We start from the raw sequence: 22,783 nt of genomic DNA, 5'->3' as shown, positions 1-22,783 counted from the left end.
GTATTTATTTAGCGTTCCACCCCACGTTGACAACTTATTAAAGTCCTTTTAGTTATGCATATTAGGTCAATATTTTCTAGTTCATTAAGGAAATGGTCTAGCATGTCCCATATGCATGTCGGCCAGACAAAACACCCTCGGCTACAATGCACGTGTGTCTATCCGCACTCCGTGCCGGGTCCCCGAGGTTTTTCCTCCGTGGGGTTGTTTCCGTGCGAATGTGTGCAGCTAAGGGTTGAAAACTCCAGACAGCCGAAAAAATTCGTTAGCCGGAAAAATCTTGGCAAAAGACAGGCGCTAACAAAAATCGTGGCATATACAAGGGCTAAGCACTAGCGCCGGCACACAAAAGTATGCAATGCTATTTCTCAACCGGCCTAAGTCACAGTCGCGTCCCCGCAAATAGGAGGACTGGCGGCGCGGAACAGCTGGCTGAGTACTCTCTGGTAGTGGTCGCTGGTTCAGTTTTCTTTCGAACGGCGAGGCGTTTGGACGGCACGCGGATTGCCAGACCAGAAGCAAAAAAAAATCGAAATCGTGTATCGAGTCACCCACGCCGGGGCTTCTTTGACTTCTGCCAGCTGCCGCCAAAAAGATACTATATACAATAAAAACAAAGTCGTTTTTATTTGAAGCAGCCGCGCGACGCGCGTTTTTCGGTGTGTTTCTCCTTCAGCTACTTATATATAATGGTGTTTCCTTTGGCTTCTGTTTTTGAAAAACTTATTTTCGTAGTCACTCTTCGCTTTTAGAAATCGCTGCGCGTTATTCTTGTGTCCCAGCCAGTGTTGAATTTAAAATATTTTCACTTAATTTGAAAAAAGCCGAGAGAAATAAAAATACAATTAAATACGATTTCGAATTCCCTGGTGACAGTTGGCCACAGACGAACAAGTGCTTGTGTTGTTAATTTATAGATATGCGAGTGGCCGTGTGTGCTTTTGGTTAATGGAGAACGTATAAGTAGGCAAAATAATGAACCCACAACAAACAAGAAGCTACGAATCGGTGATTAACTGAATAATTAGCCTAAGCAAGTGCCATAAGAACGGAAACATTATTGAGCGATTTCGGAAACGTTTATGGGCAACCGGGCAAATCAAATACAAATATTATACATTTTATTTGCATTTCGTAAAGGAACTGTTGGCAATTAAATAGGAATTTATATGTAAATAACAGTTGGAAGTGGAAAGGGTTTATTGAGAAATTATTTAAATAATTCAAATCATATAATCATTCTTTTAAAAAACTTAAGAGCTATATCAAATATTTAAAAAACTCTCGAGTATGTATATTAATAAATCTAAACCATTTTAGTGAGTTTGGAGAGCCCTATATTCTTTTTTAGCATTTCAACTTCTTATCCCTTAAAAAAACAGAATTTAATTATAACCCAAGTTGTGAATAATATTTTCTGCAGATATCCTTCCCGTATTCTCCAAAAAACCATTCTTAAAGCTTACTCATCAATCATTTCGAACGCAAAACACACTGACACGCAATCAAACCCACTCACAAGCTGTGATGTCATCTGGTTTGGTCGCTTCTGCGGTCATCGGTGGCAGCCAAAAGGCGAAATTAAAAGCGAAAATGATGTGACATACTGAAGGAGACTTCGTTTCCATCAAGGACCTCGTTCGCCTTCGGTCACGTGTTGCACTTGCCTCGCGGGATTCTCGCCTCTCCTGTGTGTTAGGGTCTGAACATGAAGTCATCAGCTAGGAGAGGAGAAAATCAATGAAATTGTAGGGACAGTGTTCTTGTGTTAACGCACTGAAAAGTGCAATTTTCGCGGCGACTCGCTGACGCTGAGACTGCCTGGCGACATGGCCATCCCAATATGCAATCCCAATCCCGATCCCCTGCTCGTTACCCACACTATGCACTCGGGTAATTTAATCAGCCGAGCGCTCAATCGACGCCAGGACACCGGGGATAGGATAGTAACCTTGGCAACTGCAATTAAAGGGCCCACAAAGGACCCTGCGTGTGACCATTTGCCGCCCCCTCATGCCAAACTGTTGGGCTGTGGGCGGGGCAGGCAGCAATTTGCTGTAATTTTTATTGACATTTTTATTTTCCACCCATGACGTCGACATCGTTTCCACTTACCATGTTGCAACTGTTGCGTTTCCTTTTAAGCGAAGCTCAATTGCACTTTTTCAGCCCATTTATGAAGTTTGCCAGTGGCAGACGGGCCCCTTTTGAGTTCTCTTTTTACGGGAATGACCTAATAGTGGCTAAATAGGTTTATGAGTTCAGCGACAAAATAAAAGTGGGAAGGTATCTCCCAAAATGGTCTTAAAAAGGCAATTATCTAATTGATTCTTAAATTAAATTAGTTTAACGGGTGTATTATATTAGAATTATGTGCCTTATTTCGTCAATAATAGTTATACAAAAACAACATTGAAAAGTTGCAAAGAATTTAAAATATCCCCCTTATAAACAAAACCATCGATATATTATATTTTCTATTATAGACAAAGGTGACATATCCAATTTCAAAATCATGCCCTTGCCCTTTCTGCCGAATTTTTAAGTAGCTTGAACAAATTTCCTAAGAATGAAAAATGAGAGTAGGAAGGCATTTCCTTTGGTTTGCACCCTTCCCTGCACCATTAACCCTTATACATTCACGTTTTTCATTATCTATCAATAAATTAAGCAATTTATCATCACCCTAAGCTACCATAAAGTAGCCAAAAAGTAACGAAGTTATGCGAGTGGGATTTGGAAAAAATGCCGATAGGGTGGAACAAATGCCGGTACGCTAAAACGTAAATAATAACAACCACCCCTTTTCAATAAAAGTAGGAAAAAGGCATTAAAACACGCCAGGCGTTGCCGTCAATCAAGCCAAAAATGAAATCTACGCCGGAGAAGGCCAAGAAGCGCTGTTAGAAGAGGCAGGAAACCACCCCGAAAGGTGGAAAGTGTCGGGAACCACCCTTAGAAAATGTTAGACAATGAGAACCACCCTAAGAAAGCGTAGAAACTTCAAGATATCTCCACCTTGCCATTGTGTTTTTGCCTTACTTTCCATGCGAGTTCTGGCTGTTTTCGAATATACAATAAATAACACAAAAAAACACCCGCATCGGCAGTGTCTTGAACTTGAATTTTGCAGAAAGCAAAGCAGTCGACGAGGTAGTGTGCCGATCTTGGCGGACAAAAACCCGACAAACAACTTCGGAGCTTGAAACCGGCAGACAAGACATTCTAATGGCAAACAATGGAGCTATACCAACACAAAAAGCCCATTAATGGGCCAGAGGGGGCGGGCCAAAGGCACATAAAATATATATATATAGGCGGTACCTACGTTTGGTGGTATGGGTTTAATTTGAAACACAAAACCCAAAACAAGCTTTAGATATAAGGCATTCGAGTGTGTCCGCCGCATATGACATCATTTTGGCGTCATCAGCGATAACCTCATCACGATCTTTCACTGATCTCTGTGCCGGTCTGTCAGTTTATTTGCCCTCGTATCGAAATTATCTTAGCGAAACTCAAATTCTGTGCTGATTTTTCCGGAATTTATGTGTCTATGTTGTGGGTTATATTGTCGACATTTTGAGCTCATCCATTCGCACATCTGGTGAGGATCTTTCCAATGTGTTGTGTTTTATATAAGCGACATGGCATGTGGGCAAATAAACGAATCCCTGGTGACCAAAATAAATCCCCAAGCATAAATAAAAAGTAATGCAAATAATAGGGGGCGAATGGGAATTAAAATTTGAATTGTTTTTCCTGGGATCAGTAAATGTTTTCGTTGGAGAAGTTGGTTTATGTACAGAGACTATGTCGCACAACGGGACACAAATAAATATTTGAAATTGGTTCACTGGCCTTCAACTTCCGATTCTAGTTGAACATCGAATTTTATTCGTATTCATAAGATCCTTACAAATTGTTTTGAATATTATTACTTATTGTTTTTTCCTTTTATTAAGCGTGCTCCGTATGTACTTTGTGTTATATCTTTCTACTTGCCCCAAACACTTTTCCTTTATGTGTGTCAAAGCTTTTGCAACATTCGGATGACTCAGCGACGTCGTCGCCTCCTTTAGGCTGCCTCGAAGATACATACCTAAAAATATATAAGTATATATATTCACACAGCGCAAGATACTTTCAGGCTATTTCGGCAACTGTCATGGACCCCCAAGCACTCACAGTAGCCGTTCTGTTTGTTTTTATTTATGACGCACCACTATTTTGGCGGACCCGACGAAACTAGGGCAAACATTTGTGGGTTCTGTTTTGGTTTTTGGCGACCAAGACTGCGAGCTTGGGTCCTGCGAACATTACCACTAAGTGAGGCAGTTAAATGCCAGGAAATTTCAATGTCAGACGGCGCCATTGTCGAGCAACTTGAGAACAGCCCACGCCGAATAAAAAGGGATTTGCTGTGGCTTTTATTTTTCGGACGACGACAACAGACAAAGGAAATGTTGCGAACCAATCGAGAACATGTTCGACTTAATGCTGCATTCGAGGAAATGTTTTCCTGTTTACGAGTATCTGGCGCTTGAATGACAGGCCAACGTCAAAGCCAACTTGTAGCTACAAATGTATCTATGTATCTCCTTTTGTGGCCCGCTGACTGGCTCTCTTGGGGGCCGGTTTGCAGAATCGCATTGCTGCTGCCATTGAATTGGAAATCGAGTTTTGAGGAAATGTCTGCAATGCGTGACTTGGTTGGCCAAAGATCCTCGACTCCAGGTCGTGTCAGTGCCACTGGGCTCCCCCGGACTTTGATTCCCAACTCCAAATTGGGCAAGTCGCAGGTTACCATACGTTTATGGCGACCCCACACTGCGCCTGCGCAACTGATGTCTCAATTGCCGGCGCCGTCACTTTAATTCTCTTTTCGGATAACGGCAATTAGCGCACTAAATAATTAATTGAGAGCCAAGCCGAAAGCATTGCAATTACAATTCAATTAAATTCCGATTCCATGTCGCAATAAATACTTGCTAAACTATTCCAAAACTGTTGGAAAGTGGGTGAGGGGAGGCCTGCCTCACATATTTTCACGCCGCACTGGCGCGTTCCGAATGCATGGGAAAATACGAGGTTAAATGCAAATATCTCATAGATTGAGTCAGCAATCTATGGGGCATGATATCATAATTTGTCTAACGGCGGAAAATTGATTTAGAAAATCTGAAAGCCATGGGCGTCCTTCGTGACTTTGTAAATAAGCTTATCAAAATATTTTGGTATGATATCATCACTTGCGGTTTCATTAAGTTCTCGTCAAGTGGAACATTTGCTCACAAAAAGGAACTCAATAATGAAACTTATCGCTTTTACAATAGGACTTTTGTAGGTAAACAAATATATCTTTATATTAGTGCAAACTAATCTGTCACGTTCTCTTTGATAAGTAAATGTATTCATTAGAACGCTTCGAAAGTGATATAAAGCTTTGACATTATTTTCTCTCCCCCCCTGTGATTCCACAATCCGAGTGCGAAAAAGTCTTTTAAATATAGATCGCCCGAAAAATATTGCGTCAAAACAGCCAGATGATGTCATCGAGGCTTGCTCCAAATATCTCTAGACAAACGCAGACGCGAGATCGCTGTTTTCGTTGTCGCGGGGTCATGACACCAGCAAATTGAAGCTGAAATAAGTTTTGGACAGCTTAATGGGTCTTGCTACAGCGCCGAGGGCAATGAAAAGCCACCGGAATGAAACGAGAATATTTTTTGCAATTTATCCACCCACCTCGATGACCAGTTTGGCAGACAGCTGACTGCGCAGACGGGGCAGACTGACAAGAAGCGAGTGATGTAAACAAAAGTGCATGAGCAGGCAACAAGTTGCAAGTGCTGCCGGCCGGCCCATTTGCATTCAAGTGCCTGGCTGGCCTCCAGCACTCACCACGAAAATCCAAACAAGAATTTAATTCCTCCATTGGCTTACCTGAAAATGTACACATGCCCCGGATTCCCCTTGTTGTGTGGCCCAAAAATAGCAAGTCTCCCTTTTTCGGTGTATTTATATGCTGTGTATAAAAAGCCCAAATTAGAGGCAAACAATTGTGGGAAATCCTTAAAGATATTTGATATTGACGAAATTTGACCAGAATTTAATTCGAATATGAAACATTTTTATTTGCGCAATCTGCTCTTGTTTAGACATTTTTGCCATTAAATTGGGGCTTGTGGTCCATATTGAAACTAGATGCTCTATTCATATACAAACAACAATAAATTCATGCTAGGCCGAAATATTTATGAATTTATTTTTCTGCCCGGCGGCGAAGACAGATTTTCTATTTTTGTGTCTCCCACTAATTGAGAGAATTTTCGCCATAAACTATTTGGAAATTATTTCTCCACTGGATTTGTTCATCTGCATAACTTAACCTCAGGAACTCGTCTAGTTTCCCCCCTCCGCCCGGGGCACTGTGACTTGCGTGTGGCTGCTCTATAAATTGCTCAATCATGGGCTCCACTGGCTTTACATTTGCACATAAATTCTGGCAGGCCTTTGGGAAATTTTACGAATTTTCCGATTCGGGGAAACATGAAGATCTCAGAGGGCCGGGTCGGGTCACTAGGCCCGTGTCCATGCCCAGCCGTTCTCCCCCATGCACTTGCCTGTGTTTTGACCCAATTTCTTCAGCTTAATTAATTAGCTGGCGGCGAGCACGAGGCAACATACATATGAGGTGCACCAGGGGAAAGGGATCGGATTGGATTGGCTTTCAGTGGAGTGTGGGTTGCGTGTATCACCCGGAAAGGGGCGTGGCCATACGACCAAATAGCTCCTCGGGGAGCCTTGTTATGCTGTTCTTATTCCGTTAATGGGAATGCGTTTTTAAGTGCAACTCGGGCGGTCGAAAGATGCTAAGTAGATTGTAATTTGCTCGAAGGCAAGTGGGTGGGATGCCTATAAAAAGACTGGATAAATCATTACATTGAACACTGTATACATTAACATTGTACTGCACTTTGAAATGAAAATATTTTCAGTTGGGTTAAATATATACTTTTGGATGCTTTTTTAAATATTATTTTATTGGGAAACCAATATTATATTAAAATATAATAACGAAATAAAAATGATATTGGTTAATTTTCTTAGTTAAGACATCAAGGGAGAAATCTTGAACTTAAATTTTGATTCTCTGTATACTAAAAAGGCAAAATAATTCTTTGGTATATATTCCAAACTACAGAAGTTAGGAATACGAAGATCTTTAATAGTATTTACAATTTTAATAGTGTAAAAGTTAAGGCCCATCTGAGCTGGCAGCATTCCAGACAAGTGGTCAACACACGACTGTGAGTCAGGAAATTGTCTTTATGGCCTTTCCATAATGCATAAAGCGGGGAACTGGGACTGGCAATGCCAATGCAAATCTCGCATTCAAAGAGACCTCACACGAAAACAATGAATGATTGCACAATACCTATCATTAACAGAGCCCTAACGGAAATGTGCCTTATAAACCACCGCCAAGGTTTGTCCCGAAGGCGTGCGATGTCGCCTCGCCTCAAAACTCCCCGACGCATTCATCAATAAGTCACTCTATAACTTACCCAATTGATTAACGGTGCGGTGCTATACGTTCATTCAACTGCAGAATGAGTGGGTCTCCGAGTGTAGGTCGTTCCGATGCAATAGTTATGCCGTAAATAAACCAGAACCTCGCTACGTGACTGCAATGTAAACAAATGAGGAGGCCCAATTAAGCGTACTATATTACTATAAAATCAAAGAAAAATGTAAGAACGAGTATAGAAAATGGATAAGTGAGTGCCCAAGCTGGCGAAACTGATTTGCGTATTGGGAAATTTATGCTGGCTAAATGTCAAAAGGCAAGTGCCACCAAATGTGCAAATCCACCATTTGGTTTACAATTGAAATTACCGCTTGGTACGCTCGAGCGAAGCCGAAATGAAAATGGGGGAAAATGTTAATGTTGCGTTCGCTGGCGATTCAAGTCATTAGCAGTGCGTTGACTGGCCGAAAAACTGGCATAAGTCCAGGGAAAAACTGTGAAAGGCAACGAATGAATTTTATTCACTTTCATTGAACCTTCTCCAGAGACTAGAGTCTAGGCCTTCGGTGACGTTGCACTTGCCGAGGCAGTCAACCCACGTCGGCTCTCGCCCATGTGCGGAGCCAAATTGGTGACACAGTTCGAACGGTCGCACAATTTATGCATTTTAAATGTTAATTAAAGCCGGCACAGTGTGCCCGAGCCACTGCAACCATATGATATCCATTCATAAATTTAACTAAATGCAGCGGCCTTTGTTGCGGCTTTTCTATTTCTCTGCAGTCGTGTTACGCATAATTAAGCGGGCGGCGCGCTGTCTGAACGCAGCCCCAAAAAAAATACAAATAAAAACCAATTGACCCACAATGGCAGTTGAGATATCCAGCGGATAGGTGCAACTTTGTGGCTAAACATTGCACTCGGGGAAAAATATTGGACAGCGCAAAGTCTTGAGTTTCCAGCTGCCCGTTAAGGTGTTAAAATTCGTTGTGCAAACAATGCGAAATAAGACAAACAGATGGAAAAGCCCGGCAACCAATTCGATGCTAACAAATGCGATTTGCATAAGGCATGCGCAAATATATTACCTCATTGTGTTTCGATTTTCGGCCCCTGGCTTGGCCTTATCACTAATTGACATTTACAACGTGATTTACTAGGCAGCGGCATTAACAGAGGGTCATGCTGATTGCTGTTCGTCGTAATTAAACTTCTATTTTCGGGTGCCTACTGACACATTCGTACCTTATTGCTGAGCCGCTGGCGACGCCATCAAGTTCCTCACCAAAAAATAAAGGAAAACAACATGCACGCAGAGTTCTCACAGTTGGTTTTCATTTGGCAGGGGCAACAAAAGGCAGGGGGCCACCCAAGCGGAAAAGTTGCAGGCGGGCGTGTGGCGAAAACCGAAAAGAAAACTCGGATAATTTGCCCAGGCGGCAGAGCAGTCGATTGGGAAACCAGATAGGGGAGGGCACTGGACTTGAAAGGCTTAAAAAGATATGGGTCAGACATGATGTTATTGGGAGTAAATAAAAAAATTTGTTTATCAAAAAATTAGTGAAATATAAAATCATATTAAGGTATCACATGGATCAAGTTTTATGTAAAGTTTTCTTATTTTTGGACTCGCGCTATAGGTTTTAATAATTTTCATAAATTACATTATTATTTCTTAAGTAAACAAAACAATTATTATTACTTACTCTAATAAATATCTCTTAAGTCCTATATCAAATAAAGAAAAAAAATACCATAGCCGTTTCAAAAGTTTAAGAAGTATATATGTATTTCTTCTGGTAGTGGTATATCTTCAAAAAACATTTTAAAATAGAATGTGGAATATTTCGGAAAATGTGTGGGCGTCAAGGGCACTATAAGCCAACGATAACGAGATGGATCTATAAAAGCCTAACATGATTTATTTATGAAATCCAGGAATCCACTGCAGAGACTTTCAAGATGTTTGTCGCCTGATCGGACATATATACCATGCTATATACAGTACGGTTGATTGCCAAAAGTCCGTGGACATGTTCGCTGGCGCTAGTTCTTTGGATGGCACCTCCTCCACCTTCCTCCGATCTCGAACCCCCGAACACGCAATAGGAAAATGTTTTTACGAATTTCTGGGGCTAGTGCCGGCCAAAGTTTACCTTAGGTCATAAATAAGCGCACTGTGTCATACGTAGTGCCCATGTGGGGCAATCACTGGTAGTCCATGCTTTACGGGGTGTGTAGAGCCCGGATTTGGATGGTTTTGTTTGGGGTTTTTAGTTTTTCTGCTCTCGTCTTTTTTGGGTGTGTGCGTGCTGGGCGTTTTGTCATTAAGTTGAAACTGAAGCTTTATTTTTGTTTTTTTCGCTGGTCGTTGGCTGGTTACTAATTTGAATTTTGGTCCCAAGCCTAGCGACATTTTTTATAGCTGCTCTCGTATTGTTTTTGTGTTTATTTGGCTTACGTCATGCAATGCTAGTTGGTTTGCCTTTGTTTAGCCGTTTGACCTTTTTCCGTACCTCCGGTTAAATTCAGTGCTGATGCTAAGATAAGCCGGCCATATTTTGTATTTCATTTTTCATTCGCCAGAGCAATTTGTTGCAGCCATCAACTGATAACACAGATTTGTGTACATCAATTTTTTTTATAGATTACAAGATGAGTCATTGGCCAGTCAAAATATTATGTTTACTTATTAAGTTGTTTGTGTTTTGAGTGACCTTCGGCTGTGTTTTACATTATTAATTTGACCCGGCGGCTAAGAAGCATTAAAAGCTTAACAGTTTATAAATTGTTTGTAAATCGGACCTTGGCGTCTGTGTGCTTAGTTCAATTAGCTGGTGGCTTCTCTGAGATCTTGCAGATGGACGCCCATCTGCCTGACCTTCGGCCAATTGGGTTGTTGATTTTTTTCTCTTAGGGGGCGTAGATCACACGCAGAGTCAGTCAAATGTTTCGCTTTTTGCTCGGGGTGATGTAATTTGCCTAGACGGCAAGCCAAACAACCGGTTTTGCCACAAACTACTTAAATCTCGTTTCTTGCCATCCGAGTTCTCTCGCCGGGCTGGTTGGAAATTATGATAGCCGTCTGGCACTTTCCTTTTCCATTCCTTTAAGAGTAGAGTCCCATTGTCAATGCTGAGGAACAGCGCTCAATTTAAGTATCATCTTGCAAATTGCATTTCAGACAGCGAAAGAGTGGGCTTCTGGCCCGACACATGCGTTTTAGGTATTATCAAGCAATTTACTTGTCGAGTGGGTTTAACGCACTGTCTAGTGGTTGCATTAAGCCTACAGGAGGGGTCACATTGATAGCAGAGATAGAAGCAAGTCACTGTCAGCAATAAAGTATAAATATTAAATAACTTGTATCTGAGGTCGAGTTTTGTGTGAAAGGATCTCTTAAATGCTATTTTCAAAATTAAAAATTATTCAATTCATTTACGAAATATTCAGTTTAAATGTTCCTGAGAATATGATTCTTTGATCACTGCTTAATAATGCTATTTATATCTCTCACCTTAGTTTATCAAAATAAATTACATATTATTCAAAGCGTTTCCTTTCTATTTTAATGACTGCAGTCGTATATCAACAGCCCCTGCAGCCTTTTCTCGTATCATAATCTTTAGCAAATAGCTTGCTGATGATTAAAGCTATGTGCCATTGACAATTTCGTTGACAGTTAATTTAAATTTATGTCTAGGGCAGGGAGAATATGTATTTCATTGCTGTTTTGCCGCTGCCATTGTGTTCAATTACCCTGCTATTTTAGTTATGTTGTTGCCCCGGCCGCCGCTGTGCAATGGTGCGTATGTGTGTTGTGAATGTCGACTGTGGCCTATTGCCTATTGACACTTGTTTATTTTTGACACCCCATCGTGACACGTATATATTTATATTTGTAATAGGGGGCTCTGGACGGGCTTTCCGAATGATTTTCAGCATGTTGTGTTTACCGACCGATTATCATCGATGTGCCACCCATCAAACGGCTTGATTGCCTTTTGATATGCCCACAAATTGGGCAGAGTGGCATCATGTGTAGTTTTCCGTGGGGTGCATAAATAGTTTTTACAGCCTCTGGAATACCTTGTTGCTTGTGTGGTTTCAGTTGGTAGCCAGCAAGTTGGTATTGTTTACTGTTGGTCTCTGTGACTTTTGTGGTTGCGTGGGGCTCTAGTATTTCAATGTCTTTATATATTTTGTTGTCTGCTCTTTTCATTTCAGAAAGTGTTAGAAACTACATCGTTTTGCTTGGATGTTATTATTAACTTGGTTGCTTTTCTTAATTGCAGAACCCATCGAGTCTAATGTGAGCAACTGAGCCCAACGAAACAAAGAGGAAATCGACGAGGAAGAACGAAACCCCCGGAAGGTGGCCTAATTACTGAGATTTTATACAGATAGTTTGTAGCAGAACCAACTCTATAAAATGGGTTTCATAGCGGAGCGCAAGCCGCGAGTCAACAAGACGTTGATATCGCTCAAGGTTGTCGTGTTCTTTGTCATCACCGGTAAGTTATAAAGGATAGAACCTCCCAAAAATAATATTGGATCTTGTAATACAACCTGTGTAAAAGGTTTTGAGTTTTATTAAACAAACCATTTTTTACTTGCAGGTCTCGCAGCCTTGCATGTTCTGCATGCCACAAAGCCGCTGTTGCTGGGTCTGAACTTCTCGGAATACCGCACCATCACCATCCTAGCGCCATTTGTGTCCATTTTGGGTCCCCTGATCGCCGGTCCCTGGGCTGATCGTCTGGCAGCCAAGAACCCCAATACCTTTGGACGCACTCTGCGAGTACTGACTGCCGTTTTCCTGCTGATCGCCGCCTTTATTTACGCCTTCTTGTTGGCCGTACCGGATGTCAGCCGGCGGGGAGAGGTCCGGGAGCCACTGGTCAGCTTTGGCTGCGATGAGACCGGAGGATTCCTGTTCCAGGAGCGCTGTGGCACGAACTCCAGTTGCAGCAGGTGGGACCAGAAGGAGGGCAAAATCAACCTGACGCGCTGCACCTACAGCTGCCAGAACCCCAAGCTGTACGAGCCCCTTTACGTGGCCTGGCTGGCAGAGGTTCCCACACTGGCCCCCATCACGGAGCAGAGTGCGGATTTCGAATATGAGGATGAGGGCAGCACCGCGGTCACAGAAAGTCTGCGCACTAGGAGGGACGTGGACGGCTCCGACCCAGCGGACAGTGCTGGTGTGGAGGCCATCAGTGGTGAGGAGGCCCCTGCCCACCGGTCCATCAGGCAGGTCAAGAAGCCCCCCACCAAGGTGTACGTCCAGCCGCCGCATGTCTGCCTCACCCAGCTCAACCAGAATGGCGAGGATGTGGTGAAGCACTGTCACGCCTACACCGAGGACACCACCAGCGTGGTGATGGACGCCCTCATGGGCTCGGCGATCAGCCAGGAGGAGCACTACGACGACTACGAGGGATGGTGCCAGTATCCGCTGGGTGGGTTCATATTATTATAATACGTTTTTATTTATTTTACATCATCAATTGTATTTTATGAGGCAAAGACCCCTTATTCAATTTTTGTTTATACTTTGTTTCCCTACATTTTTCCAGAGGGCTTCCAGTGCCACATCCCCGCTGAGCAGGCGAAGTACATGAAGGACTTCAAGGAGTACAAGCAGAACGACGGCAACTGCAAGCCCATGATCGAGTGTCAGGTGGTGAATCCCTACCACGAGCAGAGTGTGCTCTCAGACAGCGAGTGTACCAATGTGAGTGGTTCCATTCAACATTTGAAAAATATTATTTAACACTTTTCACCACCCCTTAGATCACTGGCAGTGCGCAGGAGACCTTTGTGGGTTACACGACCATTCGTCTGCTTGGAGACATTTTCCCCATGGCGGCACTGACCCTCCTGAACACGGCCATCGTGATCGCGGTTCGGGAGACCTCCGAAGGAAGGGGCGAGGTGTGCCGCCAGTACGTTTGGGGTGCCATTGGCTACGTGGTACTCTTCTCGCCTTTGGATGTGTTCTTCTTCCAGGGTGGACCAAATCCAGATGCTGCCCTTGTTGCACTCATTGTATTCATTGTATGCTTCGTCTTGGGTGCCGTGGTGCTGCTCTGTGCCAGCCAGATGCCACTGAGTCCTCCGGAATGGTGGTGGCACACCAAGACCGGAATGCTGGTGGTTCCCATGTCGGCGATTCGGCGCTACAGTCCCGAGATCGTCGTGCTCACCCTGGTCTCCATTCTGTTCGGCACCTTCTGGAGCAGTATTCACAGCTTCTTGCCCTGGACCTTCACCGATGCGAACGCCGTGTGCTATGCGGGCCTGATCCTCATCCTGGTTCTGTTCTTCAACGTGGACAAGTTCATCGAGTACTGTGGCCACTCGAATATCTTCATCTTTGGCCTGGCCATCTATGTCATTCGGTTCAGTGCGTTGAGTGATCCTAGCGCTAATTGGCTGATAGTCGTCACGGAGGTCATAGAGCCAGCTGTGATTGGTCTGCTTTGGATCACGATCATCCTGTACATGCGTCATGCCATGCCCAGGAAACTGACAGCCACGGGGCAGGCTCTCGCTGTGTTGGCCTTCTTTGGCTTGGGTGAGTTTATTTTGATCTTTATGGACCAATAACGCTTGCTTAATATCTGACAAACTAACTGGGCGAACCTTGAGAAAAAGGATTTTACGGCTTACATAAATTCTATGAATTTTTAGGGCACCGAGATATTTATTATAAAACTTTCCTTTCCCTTTCAGGCAAGGGCTTTGGCGCTCTGATTGGCTTGGCTCGCAGTGAGGGGCACCCTGAGCTGAAGGCCTGGACGTGCACCTACCAATGGCTGGCCGTCGTGGCCTGCGTTGTGGCCTTGGTATACTTCGGTATCTACAATTTGATCCTTGCCCCACGGTGCACCGCCAAGCCGCAGCACTCCGAGGAGCTGATCTCCGGATCCGCATCCCAGAACTTTGGCAACACGGGAACCGGAAACGGTGCTGGCAATGGCAATGGCACAGGAAACGGAAACGGAGCTGGAGCGTCACTTAACGGAAACGGAAATGGAAGCTACTCGCCGCTGAGGGTTTACCACAACGAGAGGGGGAAGAAGGGGCAATTCAGATACTAAGCCGCAGAGATTACTGGATAATTTACTCTTTGCATGGATCACCAATGCTCCGCCTCCCTCAAAACGAGTGCGAATGATATTCTTAGGTTTTAAATGTGTACACCACGCCTCATTATCCTCCACCTACCGCCCCCGCCCGCCTGAGGGCAACACTGCTAATAGTTTGTAATGCGTATTTTTGCTAAGTGTATACACCAGGAGGAAGAACAACAAAAGAGTGGAAGAGCAATCGAAAACAAAAAGATGACCTTTTTTATAAATCGCATGTAGAACTTATTTTATTTGTTATTTAATGCCAACTAAGCGAGTTCATAATTTTAATTAAATCGCATCGGGGTAAGCTGACAGAAAAAAGTCCCGACAAAAGCATCAACTGCCCGAATTTAATTGCAACAATAGCCATGGATACAGATACAGCAAAAGCAATAACGACCTCCCAGACGAGCACGTCGTTCTCTTTACAGCGTTACAAAAATGAAGGCATCAATTTTTAATGAAACATTTGCGTGATTTTACTAAGCATAATATATGATGCACTACGAGCATATAAATGTAACAATAAAACAGAAAATGTAATTATACACAAATATAATTAATGGTAATTAAATGTTTTCAAATTAAGCGTAATAACTGCTGGAGAGGTTTTTGTTATGGGCCTACAGCGGGAAATGGAAATGGCAAGCGGAAAACGTAATGATGGTAAATGAGGAAGTAATTTGGCTCTTAAACCGGGTTATAATCTCACGATGAGATCAACCTTAAGTCCCATTTTCTAGTACTACGATGAAGCGCCATCTACATTTGGCTTTTACAGAGCGAAAAAATGCGATTTTTCTGAGACAACGACCTTTGTTTGGAAAAGCTGGCTAAGAATATTTCCAGAGCTTTTCCTTTGTGAGCTTTGCTGTTACCAAAAGCTATTGTCTTGAAGGCCCACTTCACTTCTTAATTATTTGCGTTTTTCACGCCGCTATTTGCAATTTATGAGTCCAATGAATTGCATTTACTCAGTCAATGACGCAGCGTAAATATTTTGCCAGCACTTGGCCAGCCAATATGTGAGTCCTTGTGTGGAAAGACGGAGACAAGGGCCGCAGGAAGGCGACCCCGACCCCTTGACCCCGAAGGATGTTGGCTGGCTGCTAATAGCCCAAAAACTTGAGAGCAGAAGAGCAGCCTCACTGCGAGAAAATATTGTCTTGAATAAGAAATATAGTATTGGTCTTGCCTTCTTAGATCACCTTTAATATTATATACTGATTGTTATATTAGTAATGAAAACTCATAACTCAACTTATTTATTTCTTAAATTTATTAAACGAATAAAAATATATATTTTACTTAGCCATTGAAAATCGATTTCTTTTGTGATTTACTATTAATACAAGGATATTCTTAGAACTTTAATGTTAATACATTACCTAAAACGTTCCAAAATAATTTAATGACAATTATTCTTAACATTATTTAGTTTCAGGTACATAATATCAGGGAGGAATTTTAATAAATATAATATAAAATAGTGATATTAAATTATCGGCTCCAAAGAGATGCCAATTCTGGGCTTCAAAGTGACCCTAGTTTTCGCCCAGTGCATCCAGCTCCGAGGAAGAAAGCCAGTGACAGTGTCCACTTAACCGAAAGTAAGTAAACACACGCTGGCGAACAATGACACACACCCACACCCACACCCCTGGCTATTTACTTGAGTGTACATATTTAGTTGCATAAAAGGAGTAATAAGTGCGGATTTTATGATGCGACGCGACACAGACACACACACAGGCTCAGCGTGCCTCGGTTGGCCTCCCCTTGAGTCCTCGACGTGCGTCTGCCCTTTGACATTACACACACACACACGGGGGAGCGAAGGACTCGCTGCATGTGTGTGGGTGTCAAAGTGACAATAAGCCACTTAAGGCAGCGCGCACTTCATTAGTTTTCTTTATTGATATTTTCACAGCAAGCCAAACAGTTATGAGTAGTTGCGAGCCAGCGATTTAAGCGTTCGACTTGTTCAGCGCCTGATTTTGATGATTCAATAAAAATAAACGCACAAGTTGTTGCTTTAATTTAATGCCTGCTGCATTTAGTGGCGGTTCGACGATCCGTGGGATTTTTAGAAATTAATAGAGGAACATAAAGCCGAGTAGCTTAATGACAGTTACCCAGGGATTTAGTGATGGTTTAAATGTGAAGAAAGTTTGGCAAGAAAGTTTCTCACCCTGTGGTTATGATGGTAAATTTATGATTATTGAACTAGCATTGGCTTTAATGTAAAACACTGCGTATGCGTAATATGTTGGGGTAGCTAAAATTAATGATTTGGAATCCAAGACTTTCTTTTTTATGCATCTTGGGGCTGCTGATATTCAAATTCAAAAGAATAAAGGTCCCAACAAGTTTAGATTAAAAAAATACTCAATTAAAATACTTTCTCTCTGTGCCCCAGGGCGTATGTGTAACAACTGGGGCTGCGCTTTGGGGGTTTTTAAAATTCAGAATTTAAGGTTTCGTCTGGGGGATGGGTATGTTAGGGCCTTTGCCCTGAACCGGGGTTCTTCTTTCGGTCTACCAAGCAGCACAAAATCTTGGCAATTAGGCAGTGACAGCGAAACAAAAGCCCCGACTGGGGGTTAGCGTGTGGGTCTGGCTTGTCTCCTCGCCTGGCGGGGAAAGACAGAATTATTGTCACTTGGCACCTCGCAAAAGACAACAAACGTGGGGGAGGGGCGGAAATGGGTATGGCGAAAAACGAGATCTAGGGGGAGTTTTGCAAGCGCTTTGCCCTATGAAAAATTGCTGTCATTTGCACAGCATAAAAATAGGAAAATTCTGGAGAGAATGGGAAGCTGCAGGATGGGGATAAAGATGAGGATGAGGATGAGCCCAGGACCAGGACAAGGACCAGGCAGGATGCACACCACACACAGAGAGACTGCTAACCATAAGTTAACGGAAATCCACAGAACCACATGGCCACATCCACATGCAGGCGACATGGGCGGGCTGCAAAGCACTTGTGAAAAATAACTTTGCACATCGTTGAATTTGGTGTGCAATTTTCCTCCATTTCCAACTCCATCCAATCCCTCGTCCTTCGTCCTTTTACTTTTAATTTTGTTTGTAAAGAAAACTCATTTTCATCATTCTGGAGTTGCAACTGCGCTTGTCTTTTGTGCGCGCGGAGCGGTAAAAAGTGCGCTTCATGTAATTATTTTGATCATTTGCATTTGGAGCAGGAGCAGGAGAACCCGCAGAGCAGACATTGAAAGGGAGACGCGGCCTTTAAGGATTTAACTGGGATCCCTCCCAGACCTAGTCACCCCTCCGTCATCATCATCGCATGGCTGTGGCAATTTATGAGCTTGCCTCTGCAGTTTGCACGTGTGAAAATTGTTTTGCCCGAGTTGGTTTTTGGCTTGCCATGGTAACGCAGCACTACTTCCAAAGCACAGGAGCCCCGGACCCCCATGCCATCTCCCGTAACCACTCTTTGTCTGCCCCAACATTTATTACAGTCCCATATTGTGTCACAATTTCAACGTACAAATCTGCACGAATGCACATATTAATTTTTATGAAATGCTCTCCTTTTGGCTTCATGCATAAACATTCCCTCTGATTTGTGATGTTTACCCACGGCTGTCCAGCCATGTCCATCTGCAGATCCTGTTCCCTGATGCGTGACCCCTGGACTCAAGCTGAAGCGATAAAAACCTGCCAATTGTATGAAAAATTCTATCCATTCCAATGGTAATTTGTTATATTTCGGAATTTTTTGTTTGCTTCGTAGGCGTAAATAAATGAATTTCATTGCATACATTTGAGTGGCACAGGCTACCATTTTTTCTTGGCAATTTATTCATTCCGAAAGTTGGCGCTCTCAAGCGACACGGTGAAAGTGAGTCGGCCTTATTTTATATAATTGAAATATGACCAGAGGTGTCGCCTCACTGAATGAGTAATACATTTCAAGCGAGGCACTCGAAGAAAACGAATCCTAGTAAAGCCTTTTTCACGATTTTTAGAAGAAAACGTAATTTTGATGTGGGATAACCGTTTGAAGTTTTGGAGGAACACCCTAATATTATATAATAACATTTTTCCTGTTTATTGATTCGACTTTTCCGAAATTTCATAGATTTCATAATTGATTGAAATCAGATTTATAAGTAGGATACCTCTTTGAATTTGTGATAGAATTCTCTAAAATATTAAAACTAAGAGGGTCGAAATTTTAGTCTATTTTCATGTTGGATTTTTCAGTCTTTTCAATGGGTTTCAGTATGGGGACCCAAAACAGAATTTCTAGATCCTATAACATAAGTTATTCGAATCCGATTTTAATATGGGATATCTCTTTGAGTTCGTGGTTGAATTCCCTAATATTATACATTCAAATATTCAGTGCTTAAGAGGGTCAAAATTTTAGACCATTTTCATGTTAGATTTTTCAGTCTTTTTAAAGGATTTCAGTATGGGGGCTCAGAACAGGACTTCTAGAGCCCGTAACTTGAGTTTTTGGATTCCGATTTTGATGTGGCATATCTCTATGAGTTCGTGGTTACATTTCCTAGTATTCTACATAAAACTATTTAGTTTTTAAAAGGGTCGAAATTTTAGCCCATTTTCATGTTGGATTTTTTAGTCTTTTCAATGGGTTTCAGTATAGGGGCTCAGAACAGCACTTCTAGAGCCCGTAACTTGAGTTTTTGGATTCCGATTTTGATGTGGCTTACCTCTGTGAGTTCGTGGTTACATTTCCTAATATTCTACATTGAAATATTCAGTTTTTAAGAGGGTCAAGATTTTTGTACATTTTCATGTTGTGTTTTTCTGACTTTTAATGCGTTTCAGTATGGGGGCCCAAAACAGCACTTCTAGGTCCAATAACTTGAGTAATTCGAATCCGCTTTTGACGCGGGATAATTCGTAACTTGAGTTTTTGGATTCCGATTTTGATGTGGCATATCTCTATGAGTTCGGGGTTGAATTTCCAAATATTCTGCATTCAATTATTCTGTCTTTAAAAGGGTCAAAATTTTAGCCCATTTTCATGTTTTTCTTTTAAAGGGTTTCAGTATGGGGACCCAAAACAGCACTTCTAGATCCCATAACTTGAGTAATTCTATTTCGATTTTCATGTTCGACACCTTTATGATTTCGTTGCAACATTTCCTAATATTCTACAGTCAAATATTTAGTTTTTAAGACGGTAGAAATTTAAGCTCATTTTCATGGTAGATTTTCCCAATGGGTTTCAGTATGGGGCCTAGGACAGCACTTCTAGATGCCATAACTTGAGATATTCGAATCCGAATTTTACGTGGGATACCTCTATGAGTTCGTGATCAAATTCCGTATTGTTCTACCTTTGAATATTTATTGTAAAAGAGCGTAACATTTGTAACCCATTTTCATTTTCGATTTTTCCATACTTCCAGGCATTTTCCGAATGAGACCCGAAAACTGAACTTTGTTAATTTAATTATTGTTGTCCGATTTTAATGTGAGATACCTCTAAGATTTGTAAGAAAAGTCTCAATTATTCTACACTGAAATATTTCTGTTAAACTAGGGTTCTATATTCAATTTTACAATTGTCCATGTGTCTATCCTTTTTTCTGTGTGTGCCGGCAATAAATTAATTCATTCTCAGCTGCAATCAGTATGACTGAGTGGCTCTTGAAAATATTGTTCAGGTCTGGAGTGAATGTGATTATCATCGCAGACCGAAAGCACATGGCTGCTCATATCAAAGTTATGCAAATTTCTCCCCCATCTAGCCCGCAAAGTTCTTTGAAATAAATTGGATTAGGCCCAGGCTGCTGTGGGCTCAGTTTTGTTTGGAGCCCACTATATTCGGGCTATCATTTACTCGTACTCGGGGGTTCGAGGGCTTTTCATTAGATCCGACCGCCTGACAGGCGCCTACAAAAAAGCCGGATGCCCTTTGTTTTTTGGCGCAAAACTTTGCTAATTACTGTGAAAATTTTCGCAGCGTGCGACTTTTTTGTTTCTTCGAAGGTGGGGACATTCCGGCCCATGCCCCCAAGCCATTAAATGTGTGAGTTCAATTCAAGGTGTTGACTTTTTAATTGTATGTGAATGTGAGGTAAGGGCGACAGGATGGGGGAAAATGGAAGGGAGCCACGGGCACAGCGAACTGAGATGGCTTTAATTTTTCCCTGTTTGTGCAGTTATAAGAAGACCTCTTCTTTTGTCTCGGCCGCTTGCAATTAACGCTTTCATAAATTACAAAATTCATTTTGAGTATCGCCACGGATTCGCCTTTTGTGACCAGGTCCTTGATGTGTATATGCGAGAAACTTAACATTTTTAATTGGCCATCCATCCACATGGGGACCGGGCGCGGACTTCATTGTCTGCATCGAGCTGCTGTCTGCATAATTAAACTTGTAAAACTTTATGCCAGCCACATGCGAAAAATATAAAAAACTTAAAACAGAGTTCCTGGAAAATCCGTCTTGCCAAAATTGCATTCACCATCTACACCATCTCATATCATCATCATCATCAAATAAATATGTGTTGTTGGGGCTAAATAAATAAAATAACAATAAATAAGTACAGTTAATAGGTCAAAAATTAAGCAAGTGTTTTAAGGCAATAAAGAGTACAATATTTTTATAAACAAACTGCTGAAAGACTACCATTTATTGTAAGTTGAATGTATCTTAAAGTTGACTTACCTCTTTTAAGGTTCCTAATATTTTCTATGTTAGAAAGAAACTGATTGAACTATGAAATCATTTCTTTTTTTAATAGTTGTAGACAATGTAGCTCAGATTAAATAGCTTAACGAAATTTAAAACATTTCAATTGTGCCCGGTCAGCAGAGCCACACGCACATACGTTTGGGGGGCGGACCCCGCCTCTTTATTAGCCGCTGTCTTGGGCTCCCAAAGTTTTTCGCTTGCCAGCGCAGTTTTCATCATCAAAGGATAAGCGTCCCTGTTGGGAGCGAACAGGGGGCGGAGATCCGAAAGTGGTAGCAGGGGGCGTGGCCAGTACGTCGCTTGCATTCAAAAGCGCACAAATCGCATTTTCTTGAGAGAAAATGTTGCTTCATTTGTGCAGCACGGCGGTTTGTATAGAAAGATGTTTGAAAGGATTTCTCTTTCAGTTTCGCCCCGATGGGGCTCGGTGTGCGTAGGTAGAGCAGCTAAGATGCAGCCGGGGGCGAATAGGGGGACGAAGGGAGTCCAAATTGCATGTGCAAAATTAAATAAAAGCGCAAAGCCATAAATGCAATTTAGCTGCAACGGCAACTGCATTGATAAAATAGATATCAATTGATTTTCAGCTATTATTTAGATGGCACTCGCTGATTCAGCGCAGCTTCACAAAGATTTTTGGGATAAACTTAGCCCAATAAAAGTCGAGCGTTCTTGTTGTCGTCAAATTAATGTCTGCCGATACAGCCTCTTGGGCGGAATTTATGGCCAGCAATCCGGCGAAAACAATTAAATAGAATTACCTTCGGCAAGAAGAAGTATTAAAAATCCATTAACATTGCATTGCCATTAGGCACAAATTGTAAGAGTCAAGTTATTTTTATTTGTCGTTCCGTTCCGTTGGCTTTTGCTTAATTCCTCTGCCGCCCCAATGCGGCGGCAATAAAAGATAGAAACTTATTTTATGGCGCTATTTATTTTGCCTGATTACAGTTTTTACGAGGCGATGGCGACAAAGCGAAAGCCGGAAAATGCTGCATACCTTTTGGCGCAGCCACCGAAAACCTAACTCAATATTCAAAAGCCACAGAAAAAAGGCGGGCAGCAGGAAGAGCGGGGGAAAATCAGGGAGGGCAAACCAAAAAGCAGCGCAGCCAGAGAAATAAAAATGCATTTTTATGAGCAAAACTACCAACAAGCATAAATCTCTATCGAAAGCTGCTTTGCATTGCCATCGTGTGGAGCATTCCACCTGAATTTTCCCCGAACTCACGGCTGCGGGTGGCGTGACAAGGTAGTTGGTAGTACATATGTAGCTGCCGATATACCCTAAGATAATGCGGCGACTTCACTAAGACTCCTGCGACAGGGAAGCCAAGGCAAACACAGTCGGAGAACAATAACAAATGCATGGGAAAACAAATTACAATTCGTTTGCCGAG

General features: G+C 42.3%; 1 protein-coding gene across 2 annotated transcripts; it reads left to right on the top strand.

Annotated features, from left to right (window-relative positions):
• The first annotated feature begins 471 nt into the window (after window positions 1–471).
• On the top strand, window positions 472–15,270 carry LOC108028545 (uncharacterized). 2 transcript variants are annotated; one of them, XM_017100443.3, is made up of 6 exons: window positions 472–659; window positions 11,830–12,048; window positions 12,154–12,996; window positions 13,114–13,271; window positions 13,331–14,114; window positions 14,273–15,270. In XM_017100443.3, the coding sequence occupies exons 2-6, from the start codon at window positions 11,967–11,969 to the stop codon at window positions 14,638–14,640; spliced, it is 2,235 nt and encodes a 744-aa protein (XP_016955932.1). In that variant the 5' UTR covers window positions 472–659; window positions 11,830–11,966; the 3' UTR covers window positions 14,641–15,270. The 2 variants fall into 2 exon arrangements, with proteins under 2 accessions (XP_016955932.1, XP_016955934.1); XM_017100445.3 differs by lacking the exon at window positions 472–659 and adding an exon at window positions 781–1,008.
• Window positions 15,271–22,783: the final 7,513 nt, after the last annotated feature.

The sequence above is a fragment of the Drosophila biarmipes genome, chromosome 3L (assembly GCF_025231255.1).
Source record: "Drosophila biarmipes strain raj3 chromosome 3L, RU_DBia_V1.1, whole genome shotgun sequence".
NCBI lineage: Eukaryota > Metazoa > Arthropoda > Insecta > Diptera > Drosophilidae > Drosophila > Drosophila biarmipes.
Note: the sequence above shows the minus strand (reverse complement) of the source record. Positions and strands in the feature narration are given on the sequence as shown.

Bases quoted from the DNA above. Each gene is read 5' to 3' on its own strand.
- LOC108028545 (XM_017100443.3), top strand. From the start codon at position 11,967: ATGGGTTTCATAGCGGAGCGCAAGCCGCGAGTCAACAAGACGTTGATA. The intron at 12,049-12,153 runs GTAAGTTATAAA...TTTTACTTGCAG, and splicing joins CGTGTTCTTTGTCATCACCG to GTCTCGCAGCCTTGCATGTT. The intron at 12,997-13,113 runs GTGGGTTCATAT...ACATTTTTCCAG, and splicing joins ATGGTGCCAGTATCCGCTGG to AGGGCTTCCAGTGCCACATC.